At 36.3% G+C, this 18,518-nt stretch overlaps 1 protein-coding gene across 4 annotated transcripts in view; it reads right to left on the bottom strand.

The window, feature by feature from the left end:
• The window catches only part of LOC126475985 (protein abrupt-like), a 270,298-nt gene that overhangs the window by 43,036 nt on the left and 208,744 nt on the right, over positions 1-18,518 (bottom strand). The window contains exon 10 of one of the 4 annotated variants that reach the window (XM_050103507.1): positions 15,442-15,886. The exons of 1 other annotated variant lie outside the window; for it this stretch is intronic. In XM_050103507.1, the coding sequence (XP_049959464.1) occupies positions 15,868-15,886 (19 nt within the window). In that variant the 3' untranslated portion in view covers positions 15,442-15,867. Of the gene's footprint in view, positions 1-15,441; positions 15,887-18,518 lie in introns of those variants that run through there. 2 more of the 4 variants (XM_050103510.1, XM_050103509.1) reach the window with 2 other exon arrangements.

Consider the following 18,518-nt stretch of genomic DNA (forward strand, 5'->3'; position numbering starts at 1 on the left):
GAAACATCTTCACGTCTTATAATAATTCATCTGCAATGAACACAATGTTCATGAAAGAAAAGAAAAGGGAATAGGGCATTTGGGAGAACGGAGGACAGACCATGGCTACCCAGTTATTAATTTTATAGTGTTGAAATAAGAGGGTGTGGTGGGTAATAAAAGGAGGCAGAGACTACATGACTACAAAGGTACATTATAAACTGCCAATATAGTAAATATTATTTGTTGCTTACTTTTACAACACTTTCTGTACAAATTTCAAAAACATTCTGTGAGCTAAATATAACGAGAGAGAGAGAGAGAGAGAGAGAGAGAGAGATTTTCAGTCCTAATATTTATTGCTTTTTGTTATTTCAGTGCCCAAAATTTATTGTAATTGAAAAATACAAATAAATAACAAAATTTTAAAAAATCCTTCAGTTCCCTTGCATTTCCTTTTCTGTAACACATTATACATTAATGGCTGCCAAAATTTCATCACTACATGGATCTAAAGTAAGAAGTAAGGCACTGCTACTGCCATGAGACAGCATACATGTAAGTGGATGCAACAACCAATATACCTCAGTAACATCAGTAATTGAGGAAGGAGTAGTAGGACAGAATTATCTGTTTCCAGGAAATGGGTCTCTCATTCCGTGACATTTCAGTTCATAATGTTACAGTTCTTGTAGCATAGAACAGAGTCCTACATGTAATGAGATTGAACGGGATTAAGCAGTGTGTCTACACAACTGAATCACATTCACATTGTCAACATGACTTTAATAGTTTATACAATTTTGCCTCCAATGTTTTCCCAAATGCCGGAGCACTGCAGCAGGAGCAGACCTGACTTGGAAATACTGAACCTGCTGATAAATGTCTGTCCTTTGACTCACAATGGTGAGAGTAAATCACTCATTGAAATCCAATATGCTTAAAATACATGTCATTAAAAGAATTACAGTTATTCTCATCATAGCATTTTTCTCTTAACAACTCACAACAAGACCATAATGTTAGTTTAAGCTAAAAATCCATGTCACTACAAACCAATATTTCATACTGACACTGGTTGGCTTCACTAACTCATAACAATAGTGCCACCTTTCACCTTAACCTAGACTATGCTGCAGATCAGCTGGCCACTAGAGCCTAAAACATAATATAGAAACAAAATAAATACTGACAGTGTTTTGTTCCATCTCTGTGCATGTATGATGCCATGTCACCACATCCTTATGTCACGGGTGCAAGCTAATATCTAGGTAGGTTCAACCTACTGCCATCTGTGTTGATGGTTCAGTTCTATTTACTGTGAACTGCACTGTTAGTACATCACTGTGCTAGCTTTCACTGATTAGAAAACGGATATCTCAGACTGACTGCCATGGGGCACTGCTGGTACGCTGAGCTTCAAAATGTACCTCTTTTTGGACGGCTTCCATTTCAGTCTGCCCTGTGGTGATGGCTACGCATGTATTAGTTGCTATCATGGTGACTACAGTCTGTAAGTCTGGACTGTTGGGCAACATAGCAGACAGACAAGAATGATGGTTCGCGATTCTATCGTACACAAATGTGCAATCTCAACTTAAAAGTATTGATGGGAAGCTGAGGAGTAGCTGCTATATTGGCCAGAGACACATCTTAGCTATATGGTAGTAATACAGTGCCCATCCACAACATGTAGTGATAAATATGCAAGCCTTCTTTGAAGAACTACAGGTAGTTTTCCTGCCATGCACATTCACCTGATGTTGCCTACTGAACATGTGTGGGATATAGTCAGCCAGCAACTTGTTTAGTGTGGTTCCCGAACAATTGTTGAGGATTCTTTGCGGCCATACATAAAATCTGCATGCATGGAGGGAGATTCTCAAGGTACACACTGCAGGACGTCTTTGATTTCATGGCCTAATGGTTTGAGGCACTGGTAGAAGCATGTAAGGGACATGCATCTACATATTGCAGACAATGTTATAAAAAGCTGGTGGCATTTATGCAATTTTATTAAAACCAGAAAGGCATGAAATCATGTCCAATGGAATTAAAGAAAACTCAAAATGCTTTGAGAGATACTTTATATTACAATAATTATTCTTGCATTTTGGTGGTTGCACTAGTTCTAAGAAAGTTAAGTTTTATGTGTAACATTACCAGCAAGTTTTCATTTGCCTCTAATGCAACTGCAAAAAACTGCATTGAGCATATAATTAAAAGTCAGCAATTAGTGAGCATTTTATAGTTCATTTAAATTTTGAAAGTTTTGCAAAAACCACACACTCTTTACTGATAGTCAGTGCTGTAATGGTGTAATCAGTGCTTGTAAAAGATGCTTCAGAAAAAAAGCAATAAATACGGACTACAACATATAAAAGAATGATTGACAGTGGTCCACAGGAGCATTCACTAGGATAGGGAAGATCTGTCACTCAAGAATCTTGAGGAAAAATCTCAAGAATATCATAGCGCATCCTGAGAGAAAATGTATAGTCTCTGCAGTACGTGTGTGAATCTCAAAATACTGTTACACTGTAACTGTACTACAGAAGCACAGCAGATAGGTTGTTTTAAATGTCTTCTTTTTCTGTTAAACTATCAAAATAGACATGGAGCATTTGCTTTGACATTATACAAGAACAAACTGCTTATTTAGGGAAAAAAAGAATAAATGTCAGTTTAGATGAATTTCAGAAATAGATACACTGCATTCTTTCCCAACACATATGAAGTCATGCATTGCTCTTCCACTGACTTATTCTACAGTGATGTACAAAAATGCAATACCAAAAAAATATTAATGTAGGGTAATGAAGTTTCAGGAATATGTTTTTCTGGCTAATGTACACTGATCAGCCAGAACATTATGACCAGTGATCAACTATCGAAACAAACCCATCCAGACAATAGCAGTGTCACTTGGCAAGGAATGACTGTTAGTCAGACAAAAGTACATTGCATGTAGTATCAGTGAGCATGTTGTCTGCTTGTAGAATGGGAAACATGCACAATCTATCTGAGTCTGACCAAGCAGATTGTAATGGTGTGGAGGCTCAGCATGAGTGTTTCAGAAATTACACAACTTGTCAGATATTCAAGGAGTGCTGTAGTGAGTGTCTTCACCATGTGGCGAAACAAAGGTGAAACCACGTCCAGACGTTGTGGGGCTGAGCAGTCACCCCTCATTACGGATGTCGGACGTCGTAGGCTGGGCAGATTGGTAAAACAGGACAGTCAGCAAACCGTAGTGGAATTAACATCAGACTTTAATACAGGGCTGAGTACAAGTGTGTCTGAGCACACACTGCACCGAACACTCCTAACAATAGGCTACCGCACCCGATGACCCATCAGAATGTTGAATGCAAGGATGCAAACGCATATACATTGCACTGTACAGGTGGCAGATGTCAGTTTGTGTGATGGAGTTCCAGGCCTGTTGCACTTGGTCAGTCAATACAGGGACAATATTTATGCTGGTTGTGGATGGTGCTGGAGTTGTTGTCCAGTAATGTCCCATACTTGTTCAACTGGAGACAGATCTGGTGATTGAGCAGGCCAAGGCAACATGTTGACACTATGTAGAGCACGTTGGACTACAACGGCAGCATGTGGGCGAGTGTTATCCTGTTGGAAAACACCTCGTGAAATGCTGTTCATGAATGGCAGCACAACAGGTCACATCATCAGACTGAAGTACAAATTTGCTGTCAGGGGTGGGTGGGATAACCACGAGAGTGCTCCTGCTGTCATATGAAATCACACCTCAGACCACAACTCCAGATGCAGATCCAATGTGACTACACGCACACAGGATGGTTGCAGGCACTCAACTAGCCTCCTCCTAATCAACACAGCCATCACTGGCACCGATGTACAACCATCTGTCATCAGTAAAGATAGCAGACCACCGCACTGCCCTTGAATGAGCTCTCACTTGAGACCACTGAAGTTGCCAATGGCAGCGATTTGAGGTCATTGGAATGAAAATTACAGGGTGTCTGGTTCGGAGCTGTCCTTGAAGTAACCAATTTGTAACAGTCTGTTGTCTCCCTGTGGTGCCAGCTGTTCCTCAAATTGCTCCTTCAGATGTAGCACAATGCACCAGAGCCATAAGCCGAATACAATGTTTTTGCCTCTTGGTAGTGCCACGTGCCCATCTGGAGCCTGGTCTTCTCATGACCATACATTGCCGTGACCACTGCTGCCAGCAGTTATATACAGTGGCTATACTCCTGCCAAGACCTTCTGCAATATCACAGAAGGAACATTCAGCTTCTCATACCCATATTACACAAACACGTTCAATCTCAGTGTGGTGTTGATAATGAAGTGTTTGTTACCTTAAAGGCATTCTTGACTAAAATCTACTATCAAGTCCAATCTCAAAAGTAACTAATGCTCACAACTGTTAAAAGCAAACCCAAGTTGTATCCTCATAATGGCACTACTACTGCCACTCGTATGCAACTGGCATGAAATATGAATAGACAGCTTTTGGATGTAGAAACACACCTAGTACTTCTCTTAATGTCACACAACTTCTTCCTGGTGTTGCATTTCTTTTTACTGTCAGTGTATGTTATATCTTCCTTTTCTTCTAAACCTTGTTTTTACAGTTAGAACAAAGGGACAACCAGTTAGTAATTTACACTATAAACATAGATCTGAAAACACTTTGTCTAGATCATTCATTTTTATGTTTCTTGTTTTCTTTCAATATAAAAATTAAATTAGAGTTTGCCACAACATCAGATTTTATGTTCTAGGACATTTGTGACTACACAGATCCACTATTTACAAACAGTATCCTTCAATATGCACTGAACAGCATTTAAGTAATTTGCAATTCAGTTTTACGTTTTACTGCTTATTTTCTCAGAAAGCTTCCCATTACCTGTCAAGAGGCTCTGTTGATACCTTTTGAGATTTTCCCTCGACAGAAAAAAAATTTATGTTGCTCATCGGAAAGCAATTCTTAAGCTTTTACATCAGAAACTGCTGATGCTAACCTATGGCTTACGGATGCACTTATTATAATTTACCCAGATCAGTTAAATCATAGGTCTCAAATGAAATGACATGAATTCTTTCTCATACATTGCATGATATTGCAGATCAACCAGCATGTACATACTCAGTTCACTATCAACAGAATGCCATCTGTGAATCTTGTTGTCTCACTGGGCAAGAAGTAAACGTCTCTTCTCCTTCTCAGTCTACTACATATGATAAAAAATTGTGTGCATCTTCGTAAGAGTCTCATGAGGTATGCTTTGAGAGAAAGGCGTTAAATACTCCTTGAGTTTGTCAAAGTCTTGCACCATCAATTTTCCAGCCCAAAAACTGTGCTGGGTAGAAATCACCAATAACAGGTGATGAGGTCTTGGAGCTCATTTTCTTCTTGATTATTGCTCTACACCAGCATATGTAGCAAATCTTGCCACATGCCTATTTTAGCGCACATTTCACAAAGTTTATGTGGTTTCTGCATTGTATCTTTTTTTATACAATGAGATGGCATTATTCTATATTTTGGAACTATTAGTAGGGAGGGATGGATTGAGGAGGTTTAAAAAGGAAGGGCTGGTCACTCAGACTGAGAGGGATGAGAGGAATTCAACTGTAGTGAAGATGAAAGGGGACAAAATGATGAATGCAATATATGAGTGCCACAGGAAGTCATTTCGAACAGGATCATCATGTGTACAACAAATTATTCCAAAGCTAGGTGTGGAAAGCATATTCAACATACAGAAAAGTACATTATGACAGACTTATTTTGTACTTTTCTGAACTAATTTGTTTGTTGTATAGAACATGAATTGTGAACATTCTTGGTTATTAGTCAAGTCACAAGGTAAGAGGCCAAATACTCTTATACTCAGTGTGGACCAGTTTTTGTTACTGGAATGCAAAATTCCACTTTAGACTATACCAAATGTATAAATAACTTTTGTAGTAATACAAAAAACAAAAAAGTGGAAGTAACATAAAAATGCAATTTCTTTTTTTCCTTTATTGAGGCATATTCAGTTACACTTAGGGAACTTACTTCTTGACTTGCCATTGTACTAATGAAGACAATTACTTTCAATGTTTTGTCTCCATGATTCAGTTATGTTATTAGAACTGATAATGTACAGTAATTTCTCATAAAAATAGACCATAGTTACATTAAGATTACAACCACCTGTCATGGGGATTTTTACAAGAAAGCCATATATTAAGATGTATTTCAATATGTACACCACTCATTTTTCACATACTATAAACATTTAGTATGGAAGAGTCAATAAAAATGCAGGTTACAGACAGGCTGCGATCTCATAATATATTTCCATCAATGATAAATGAAAACTGATTGAAGCATACAAAATAGAAATTTTACGTTAAAATTTTGTAATATATACATATTAACATGAGTAATGTACTGATTTACATATTACTATGAATGTTTAATACACATATTTCAACTCTATACTAATGAGACACTAACCCTTTTGTCAGTTCTTGTATTTTAACAAAGTTTATTAATTTCAGCACATAACAATATATACAACATGATACAATACGAAATACTTTCTACAATTTAGTCAACAGTTTATAACATCTAGTAACAGCAAGATTCATTGTACCACTAAAATGTTTTGAAAGAAAAACTGGTCTATTAATTTACTGTGCTACTAAACAATTCTCAAAATTTCTGATAATTTTAGATCACATGTTTAAGATTGTTTAATGTCACAATATTAAAAACTGGAAAACTTTATTCAGATTTCAAAGTTTTAAAGGTATGAGTCAAATACAGTACTTAGATATTATATTTCTTAGAGGTTGCAAAATTAAATATACATAGTTCTCTTCATCTACTAAACCTACAGTAAATAATAAAGTCTGCTGCTTGACATGCATGATAAATAACAGACCATTTGCAATAAAATTGTGGTCTAACCTGTACAGTATCTGGTAACTAATGAATATTTTTATGGCAACAGCCCCAAATTGTGAGAAGCATAAATGCTCAGGAACAAATGCAAAACATAAGTTCCCACAATTCATTGCGAAACACTTGCACTTTTCCTTTGGTTTCTTTACAAAACGGAATTGAACACTAAATGTGAACATGACATTTCAAAGATACCACAGATATGAAACACAGAAAGAGAACATATTACATTAATAAATAATAAATTTCTTATGTAATATAAAACACAAATAGTAATTGCTAAAAAAATGCACAACACCTTGGATATCAGATCTTCCAAAAATCTAGGAAGACATTTTAAAGCCATCACCACAATTTTTGTATGTTTGCTTACTATGAGCTACACATAAAAAAAACTGAGTATCTACACCTTTAAGCATTCTGTCAAAGTACTTCATTGCTCATTTCAGATTTGTTTTGGTCTGTATTACTGGAGCTCTTTGGAGTAGTTCATGATTTCAGATGTACGCATTCTCATGATTTCAGATGTATGCATTCCGCTTCACATGTACTTACACAAAGTCATATCAATCCAATGAGTGAAATGAAATACAGATTAAACTAGAGACACTTTTTACTAATAATTGAAAAAGTAGTCAGACCTAGTGGTCAAGTGGTAAAGCGTGTACCTGGAAACCATGAGGTCGCAGGAATTGAATTTTGGTTGGGTCACAGATTTTTCAGTCCACATATTAACCTAGCCTTCACCTCTCAATGATGTGAGGAGTCACCAGAAATGACACGTTTGGATTCCACATTAAACTATAGGTCCCCTTTCCCTGGCTGGATAAATGGGGTAGGTTAGGGAAACACAAACTGACGAAGTGGCATCTAACTGAAAGCCTTGCACCAGGCCATTGAAACACTTGAAATTATTATTATTATTATCATTATTATTATTGAACAAGTAAGGGACAAAGTGCACATTTGTATCCTGCAGTCAGATTAACAGTTGATAAAACAATACGCTACAACTACAGCGGGTAAAGTTGAGTTGAACAAATGTAATATTTCACTTCTGTAAATGAGAAAACAGTTTTGAGTCTGAGTTGTCAATAAAGTTAACAGTTATTCAGTCTTCCTGTCACTACGTATACATGACACAAACCACCCTCCATTTTTTCTCATTCCGATAAGATGATGATCAACACTACACAGATTTAGGATAGGTATTTTACTGCTCTACAGAAAATCTATTAATATTGACGTAATTATTGCTTTGTAGTGGCCATTGTTCCTGCCACACACTGGACACAACAGCAGAAGTATTCTTGGGGTAGTGAGGTGAGGTAATGCATTAATATCTGTCACTTTTAGTTCCTCAGATGATATGGGCAACAGCATTGTTTTTGAGAACTTGAAAAGAGAGTAAGTATGAAGTTATAATACCAGCAATGACAAAGAGGTATCAGAATTAGATATGAAGATCTGCTATAAACTAAGAAAGCTTTCATTTGACATATGTAACTAAATGTCTTTTTCTAACCATATACTACTTACTTCTCTTCCCATATTGCATATACTTCTAACAAAATTGAGTCAGGAATTGGAAAATGGCATTATGTCACAGTTTTTCTGAAATTGAGTTAGTGGTAGTACGGCACTCTGCAGAAAAGGAAGCAGATCTCATGTTTATACACGAGGTATTTGTCCTGTATAATTTTGATGTTGTTTGAAAAAAGGTTACGAGTCCTTCACAGAGTGAAACCCAGCAAACCCAGGAGCAGTCATAGCAAGAGCATAGAGTGATGTATTGTGTAAACATGTGTTTCCACTTCACTTGCCAGCAGTACAAAATATCCAACTGTCTATGCCAGGAGCACATTCACAAGGCCATGTCCCAAATAATGCAAAGAAACTTGAAGATATTAAGAAAGCAATGAAGTGTCTGACTTTTATGTTGTTATTTTGGAATGGCCAACCTCAGGAGACACCAACTAAAATATTGTAGTGTTTTCTGTAACTAGGGTATTTAAATATAGTGTGTTATATAAAATTATATTTAAAAAGTGCCACAGTTTTGTTTTGTACACAAATAATGTAATGTATTATTATCTGTCTTATTCACTGGAATGAGGAGCTAAGCCCACCAAACAGACTGAAGGAAATGTGTCACTCTTAACTTGAAAAGATTTATTTTTCCTACATGCCACAAAAAATATTAAGTTCACATGGTACCTACAGTTTTAAGACATAAATAGTGTACTAAATCATTTCTGTGTCTTATTCATTGGAAGGGGCAGATAAGCCCACCACACAAATTGTACTCTTTGCTTGAAAACACTCACTTTTATTTTTATGCACAATCATTCTATACTCAGAAACCACTTAAAAGCATTCCAGGTTAAAATTGTTAATAAATATTAATATAAAGAGTTTTATCTCATTAGCTCAAAACTAATTCCAATTCCATGATTCAAAAGTTTTGTAGGAAAATTATTTCTTGATACAATATGGTTTACTCCTTACTACTTGATATGAAGATCTTAATGAGAATAGAGAGGTTAATCAATATTTGGTTGATTTTTACAGTACACTGGAGCTTCCATTTTTTTATGAGCAAACAAAGTAAACCCCTGATGAACTGATATGTTAAGCTAGCCTGTGGAAATAACTGATGAATTGTGTATAAAATCTGATCAAATATAAGTAACAACAGTAATTAAGAGACAGGAAAGACTAATAACTGAACAGCCTAAAAGGAAATAGTGCTGAAATATCTGAGAAGTGTGTTCATGGCTTGATTAAACGGAGCAATGGTTAACCGATGATGCTATTATGTGACTACTGATACCATCTTTTAATAGTACTCCTTGAAATTCAGACACACAAAATGTGCAAAAGACAAATATGGAAAACATGAAACAAATGTGGGAGCTGGGTAAAATAAGGATGAAGGAGAAACCACAAAGGCAATGAGAATGAAAAGGTGAGATGCGCCAAAAACCAGCCTCAAAAAGTCAGATAAACATAAAATTGTGAATGAAGAATTTACAATACAAACCGCACAGAGAGCAGTGCATCTTTAAGTGCTGCTTCTGGGACGGTCACATATGCTGGCACCAGATCGAATCTGCTTGGTGGATTAAGGACTTTGGTCGGTATGCCGGCAAGCCTGGATATTGTTTTTAGGCAGTTTACCACATCAGCCTAAGTGAATACTGGGCTGGTCACCAAAATCCCACCTCAGTTTTATGATTCAAAAACTTTCACAAGATTAACACCACACACAGACAGTTGGTGTACACACACACTGTCCTGGGGGTAACGAGTGGCAACAGAAAGGGCATTAAGCCACCCCTTAAAATTAACCCTCCAAAATCCATTTATAACCATGCTGACTATGTATAGATGCAAGACAAAGGCACAAGAAAAAGAACAGTAACTTACTATATACAGACAAGTATTTCCAAGTGCAAATACTGAAATGAGGGTAGTTAATTTCAGACTAAACAACGGAAACTCCAGGTAGAAATACCAACAATGTAGGGAAAGATAGATTGCTACGTACCTTAAAGAACACATGTTAAGTTGCAGATAGGCACAATTAAAAGACCCTTACATAATGCTTTTGGCCACAGCCTTCGTCAACAAAAGAGGAACACACCATTCATACACACAAGCAGGTACACTTCATGCACACATGATTACCATATCTGGCACTCGGCCTGCCCGAGTAAATGTCTTTTAATTGTCCCTGTCTACAACTTATCATATCTTCTTTACAGTAAATAGCAACCTATCTTTTCCTACAGCATTAATTTCAGATTAAGTTATTCTTACAAAACTCTCCAAGTAAAAAAAATTTTTAGTTGACTGGAATATTTACAGTGGAATTCTTGTGGTATTCTGCAGCAAATCTGGCAAGAAACCTGACACATTTTATTCCAAAACACTCTAGACTTCCTTGAAGACTACAAAAGGATCATGGGAGGAAAACTAATTTAGTGGCAGTCAGGCACCAACATGGTATGTAGCCAAATAGGAAACTTTTAATGACTGTAACAACTTAACCTACCTACAGTACCCTCATTTCAGCACTGAGTCTAATAAAAGCAAAATAAACATACATTTATAAACTTCACATTTTTCTGCAAAAATTGCATGACAGACACATGATACGTATAATGGAGGATTAATATTCTCAAATCGAAACGAAACAAAATAAACAAATATAGGATAACTAAGATAAAACCAAATTGTAGGATACAAACTACTGATGGAAATGCGGTACGTGATATTTAGCTAAAGAAAATGCAGCACAGATTAACACAACAAGATTAAAGTGTTCAGAAATATAATTTAAATCACATTAGTTTAGCTGTAATTGAAGATTCACGAGTGTAATTACTAAACCACATCTGAAATGTACATACAGCTGAAAACTGGTGCACTAAAAATAATAATAATAATTCTATTGTAATGGCATTTTGTCTTAAAAGACGTTCATTACAAAAAGTTATGTATATGATGTGCAGAAGTGTAACATGCAGTTTGATACCAGAGAAAAATCTATTGTTTTGGTGCAGCACTACCTTGGTCTACTTCTTTCCCTCTAAAGAAATAAAAAATTCAGTTTCGACTACAGGTAGTGGGATTTGACACACATTAACCTGCTATGCCCATAAGTATTGTAGTTTGGGGCTTGAAATAATGGAAATTTCTAATTTGGCACTGGCCAGATGGTGAAGAAGTGGTTGCCATTAGATTTATATCCGCCACTGTGCACTAGTTACTGTTAGATGTCCCATTTTCTACAATTTTAAATTAGTGTAATTAATATCAGAGTTAAATAACTTAACAGCAGCAGCTTACATGAAGCCTAAATGTTATCAAGGTCAGTAAGTTAAATGTGCTTGAGAAGAGGTCAACTGTTTCCTCATACCCTATGCTAATAATGGAAATAATAGTCATATGAGACACACAAACGACTGTCTCTTGTGACATATGAGGGACAATGAGTTACTGAGAAAACTACTGATTATTATTAGTCATTCATGATAAACATAATTATAATTAATCATGTTCAAGATGGGTCCAAGACAACTGACTCGAGTTCAAAAGACATTCATGCTTGCATTTGTTACGCACTCAAACAACAGACTTTCTGGTGTGTTACAGCCTGAGGTCGCATTTGGAATTTCCTCTGTTACCCTGAATTCAAACAGAAGAAACTTCAATGGAATCATTTTGACTTGCCCACTAATGCTTCTTGGGGAGACACAAATCAGTAAATTGAAATATTTTGCATATTTTCATTCAATAATGTCATATGGAATAATGTTCTGGGGTAACTCGTCTTTAACAAAGGTTTTAATTGTCCATAAATGTGCTGTAAGAATAAAATGAGATGCTCGCCCATGGCCATCTTGTACATATATGTTTAAGGAGATTGGCATACAGACAATAGTTTTACAGTATATTTATTCCCTACTGCAATTTCTTGTAAACACCCCACTACATTTCCAAAGGATCAATGATGTACATAATTGCAACACTAGAAGAAATAATGACATTCATTACTCCACATTAAGGTTGTCTTTAGCACAGAAAGTGGTGCACAATACTGCAACAACAATTTTTGATCACTTACCGAGTGATATAAAATATCTGACGAACAACAAAGTAAAATGAAAATAAACTGAGAAAGTTTCTCCTTGACAACTCTTTCTATCCCATAGAAGAATTTCTATTACTATAATATGTAAAAGGTGGTGGCAGGAATTACAAACTCATAAAATTGCTGCATGATAATGACCATTCCTAAAATTCCCTGAAAACGAGGACAGAAAATTTGAATTGGCAGATGTTGCCACATACATCATACAATCCTGGCCTCTAACTGATCCAATTTTCATCTGATCTGACCATTAAAACAGTTTTACACAGTACCAAGTTAGAAGACAGCAAAGCTGTCAGATGAGCTGCACATAAAAGACTCAGATATTAAGGTCAATATTCTTCACTACTGGAATTAGAAAGGCAACAGAGCTGTGGGAAAAATGTAAAATGTCTTAAGACTGGTGGAGATTATATTCAAATGAAGCACAAATTTAACTGCCATTGAATACATTTTTATTCTCCTTTTTTCTCAACACTTTGTATCAATTATTGAATATCCCACATACATTGACTACAAAAGAAAAGCTGATCCTGGCTGAAAATTTTTTTCACCTGGCTACTAAATGCAAATTGTATGAAATAAATGAACACTTACATTACCGAAGAAGCTGAAAATTTACATCAAACAATGAAAAATTGTGTTATTGGTCTTCACTGTGTGATATGTATACAGTAAACAAAAAAGAGGAGAAGGTAAGGGTGTAGCATCCAGCCAACTACACCATCATTAAAGAGAAAAGGAGAACAAGATGAAATAGGACATTGGTGAACAAGGATATTGGATATTCGCAGTGAACCACCAAGGTATTAACTGATTGAAGGAAACTGTGCAAAAATTTTCATCTGCATGGCAAGATGAATTGAATATGAGTCCTAAATCTTAACAACTGTGTCATCTTGCTCAGTATTATCAGAGTATTATCAGATAGGAAAACCCAACGGCATTTGTCATCTTGGACCTGTATAAATACTATTTGGTGAGCAGCAAATAGTAACATTTATGACATTAATCATGAACAGTAACAACGAATAACCAAGTCCCAGTAAGGAGCTCTTGCAACAAGAATATCTCACTCACTCACACACACACACACACACACACACACACATACAGAGAGAGAGAGAGAGAGAGAGAGAGAGAGAGAGAGAGAGAGAGTGTGTGTGTGTGTGTGTGTGTGTGTGTGTGTGTGTGTGTGGGTGGAGTGGATCTAGCATGGTGGTGGAATTATGGATAAGTGGCAAAGAACACCTGCGTTTACATTCTTCAAACTTCTGGTTTATCTTTCCCTTCACAGTGATTATACGATATACATAGATTCATTTTCTTGCCTAACAGAATACTGGGACTAACAAATCACAGAGCTGTATGGCCACATTGTGCATAGGTTCATTGTACTCATGAATTGCAGTCTAGTCTGAGTGAGCCTGAAGAGTGAGTTTTATGAAGGCTTGAAGACTCTGCAAGCATTCTACAGCTCTGGATTTGTCACTGCTACTGTCATTTTTTTTTTCCTCAAGTTAAACCACATGCCCCATCATGCCTACTACTGCAAGCATTCTACTGCTCTAGATTTGTCATCGCTACCGTCATTTTTCCTCAAGTTATACTCACATGCCTCATCATGCCAACTACTATACCCCAGCCTGTTGCTTGAGCTCTCTTTATTCATGGATACAGTCCATATCTATGGTCTTTAATATCTCCCAGTACCTTCAACTGTCTGACCTCAAGCTGACTTTTAACACTTGTCTTTCATATTCAGATTTAATTCTTATAGAGAAGAGTTGACATTGCTACTATTCGATATAAATACTCCACAATGACAGTGTTAAACCACACCAATATGAAACATGCACATCTGAACTTCTGCCAGTAAAAGAGGAATGTTGAAATCTAACATTAATCAATAAAACTGGTATCTTAAAACATTAAAATAATGGAGGTGTTCCCAAGCAGAAACAAATGCAAAAAATTACTGATCAGTCAGTACTATCTTGAGGTTTATGCTTGTCAACTAACTTCTTCCCAGTCAACATAGTACTCACAAATGAAGTGTGACAATCCTATATGTATACAAACAATAGCAACTACACAACTCAAGAACCTTTATAACGTTTCACTCAGTCTGATAGATACAAATGGAATGCAAAGAACATTATATTTAAGATGTATATAAGGTCTCACACAGGGAATATATGACCAATACGAAACACTTCCAACGAAATATGTATGGTGCCTTATCTGAATAGGGATCTCCCAATAACTTAGGAAGATAAGCCAATGGCAATTCAAATAAGCTTTCTCTTTTATTTTATCAATGCACTGTGTTTTTTTTCACAATAAAAGAATCAGCATGCAGACATCTGAAAACTTAAAATTACTTCCTTTATACTGGCATCATATAGCAGCTGAACAGGTTATTTTCATTCAGAAATGAACTGCTCCAGATTAAGTACTACAATCACCTACTAACATACTGTCGCTACAACGATGGATCCAAATACAACAGGACATGCTAAATAGTGCCTACACACTAAAACATAGAGTTTTCCAACTTTTTCCCATTAAAAAAGTAGAAATGTATCAGAAGTTAACAAAAAGTTCTAACTACAGAGCAAAAACATTTCATCATACCTCAATTTATGATCATGTGATAGCTACCAGTATTATTCAGATATAAAAACATGATGGAATGTTTTAATCAACTTGAGCCCTGCTACTCAGGGAAAAGACAGTTCAGTAAGGCACATTTCATATGATTATTATTATTATTATTATTACTATTATTATTTAATTTGAGCCACAAAACTCATTTCCAGTGTAGCAACATTGAGATCTTTCTGATGTTCATAATTGTTGCTACATTAACGCACATTACATATCTATATTAAAAACCTGTTCTCTCCAGTCTCAGAAGGCAAATAATATTAAATTTGTCACATAATACAGACTGGGATGTGCCTGGTACATCCACAGTGACATAATGCATGTTGAAAACAGACATGGCCAAATAGCTAGAGAGATAATTAAACACAAACTAGACAGAATAAAAAATGATAAATGCAGTGTAACTGCTCAAATAGTCTAATATAAAACAATGTTAACAACTTAAAATAGGTGCAAATGAACCAAGTTCAAGTATCATATTTTACAGAATCTCAGAACAAAACACCTCGTAGAGTTGTGATTAATGATAGCTGTTACAAAGGCCTGCTATTGTTTATAGACTATAAATGTTATCATAGTATCCAGGTTTGAGTGCAGACAGATGCTACTGGTCTTGAAGTTCACTGAAACAAAGAAAAACTCCAGTTGACACTGTTTCAGACGAATACTCTAGGATTCATATGAGAAACTGAAACTGTCTGAATATCACATTATTGGATACCTACAGGCAATATTCACAGATGAAGTACTTAAAAACCTCCTCTCATGCTTGGGGACAAGTACAGCAAATTATTTTTATGCATTTTGATACTTCATTCGTATTTAAATAAACTATTTATAAAAGAAACATATGCTTAACTGAAGTTTCCAATACCACTAACATAACTTCCATACCTTTAGTAAAAATGGTGAGAAGAGTGTGTTTTGTTTTGTAAGATGTAAGCAATTTCAGAAAAAAGTATTGTTCAGTGACATTGGCATATACTTTGGTGAGTTCTATTACACACACACCTTCAGTTTCTCTTAATTAACAAATAAAGTGTGCAATTTGTGTTCCAAAATACTGGAATACTTGTTAATGGATGATCTCTTGCTAATTCAGTAAAACTGATTGAAGAGCCTTGAGCCATTTATGAAGTGGTACTTTTTCTGATGTGAGATTAATAAACTGAAGAGCAAAAGGAGACAGGGTGGACTCAGAGGGGTGGGGGGCATTAGGTGTGTTCTTTGTACTGGTAGTCTATTACAGACTGTTCAATTGGGGCCTGCCAAACACTGTTACATGGTACACTGTCATTAAATGTAACTTCAAAGATACAAATATGGGCAGTCATTAATTCAGATGAAGGCTTTGATTAGTATATCTGCAATCTACCACACTATTAAAACATTATAGTGGAAACTACTTCTACTGAGAGCCACATGTTAGTTTTGATGACTGAGTTTTCTTACAGAGTCCTGTTAATATCCATAATGCTTATGAATTATCTATCAAATCATAGCCTTCCAACACTTAACTGAGTTGGTATCCTCCAGTGATATTAAATGCTTAAGCTACAGGACCTTACAATCCACTTCTTGCAAACATTTTTGTATTTGCAATGACAACACATTATCCACAGAACAGTACTAGTTCTCCAGCTACTATCTTCATTCAAAGAAACTAAAGAAATTTCAGCATAGCATGGAAGACAAGTAAGAATGGTGCTGTATTTGTTTACTCTGTTAAATGACCTTAAATATGTTCATATGTAAAAGGTAGAACTTTTGCTTTAGAGTAAAAGCCCATCAACAGTTGACAATAGTAACAGACTTCAATGATTAAACTTATAACAGTCCTTGTGCCCTCCAAAATAATTGTTTATATGGTTGGTGAAAGATGAGGTCTGCAAAGGGTACATTAATACAGTTAGGGAACTACTTTCTCATCAAAGTTGAAGACTTTGTCAACAAAAAGGAACTCTTCCATGGCGTAGTAGTAGTAGTAGTAGTAGTAGTAGGAGGAGGAGGAGGAGGAGGAGGATGCAATCCACTCCATGAAATAGAAAATTATGTTAAACAGAACAGAACATAATACAAGGTGTGTTATAATGTTTTACAAACTCTGTCACCTGTTTAAGAAATGGATATTTATTGTAAAATTACTAATATTTGATTGGGAAACAGAAACAGTAGTTGTTTAAACAGAAAAGAGTTCAGAAATAGATCACATGCTAGTGCTTATTCTTTGATTCACAGATACCAGTAGGATCATCTTAATAAACCCCTCATCCTTCCTATGGGACTGCCTGCTTTTCAGTTCTGTTTCTGTCTACTTAGTAGTACCCATCAAATACATACCACATTCCATCCCGCATTTTGCAATGACCACGTTTTCCTCAATGGAATACTGAAGACCTTTCAATATTTTGAAGTCAAGTATTAATAAATAACTTATTCCTATGCCACAAGCATATCAGATCTTCATTTTCTTAACTCTATTCATCATTCATTTGTGTGTCCAGTTAGCTTTTCCAAAAAATAGCAGCTGTGATACCTTTGTCATTTCCTTTGTAAACATCTTGTATTGTGCATGGGTTGTCCAGGAGGGGGCATACAAGTAGGAGCTTGGATCTTCTTCAGCCCCACAGTTGCAAAAGGTGTCAGCACTCGCTGGAAGGATTCCTCATTTCTTCAGGTTGGTCAGGGGATGGTAACTCTTGGGCAGTTGAGGGATCTCCATACAGGGTATTGTAGGTTTGTGCCAGGAGCTAGTTCTTCTTTTGGAGAGATGTCTACAGGCAGTGAGCTCTTCCATGTTGCAAGACGAAATGTCACTGGTGCTCCCTTCATTGGCAAAGTCCTAGCAAGGAAACTCTTGCGAGATTTAAGGTGGGATCTTGCTGCCTGATGACCATACAGAGGATGTTGACGGTCATTCTCCTGCTTTGTTCTCTCATTGTCTTCAGCAATGGCCCTCCGTATGTTGGGTGGGGTTATTCCAACAATCAGATACAATTTCTAAAATGAAGTTGGCTTCAAGCATCCCGAGATGATCCTTGCTGTATCGTTGACCGCAATATTGACTTGCTTAGCATGAGCTGAAGTGATCCACACAGGAGCGGCATACTCAGCGGCTGATACACAAAGCGCAAGTGCATAAGTCCTTAGGAGGTGTGGACTGGCTTCCCTGCTGCTGCCAAACAGCTTCTTAAGTATCCCATGCGAGCAATAGCTTTCTGTTTCACGTTTAGACATTTCTGCCCGTATGTTAGA

Source organism: Schistocerca serialis, chromosome 1, assembly GCF_023864345.2.
Source record: "Schistocerca serialis cubense isolate TAMUIC-IGC-003099 chromosome 1, iqSchSeri2.2, whole genome shotgun sequence".
In the NCBI taxonomy this organism is placed as follows: domain Eukaryota; kingdom Metazoa; phylum Arthropoda; class Insecta; order Orthoptera; family Acrididae; genus Schistocerca; species Schistocerca serialis.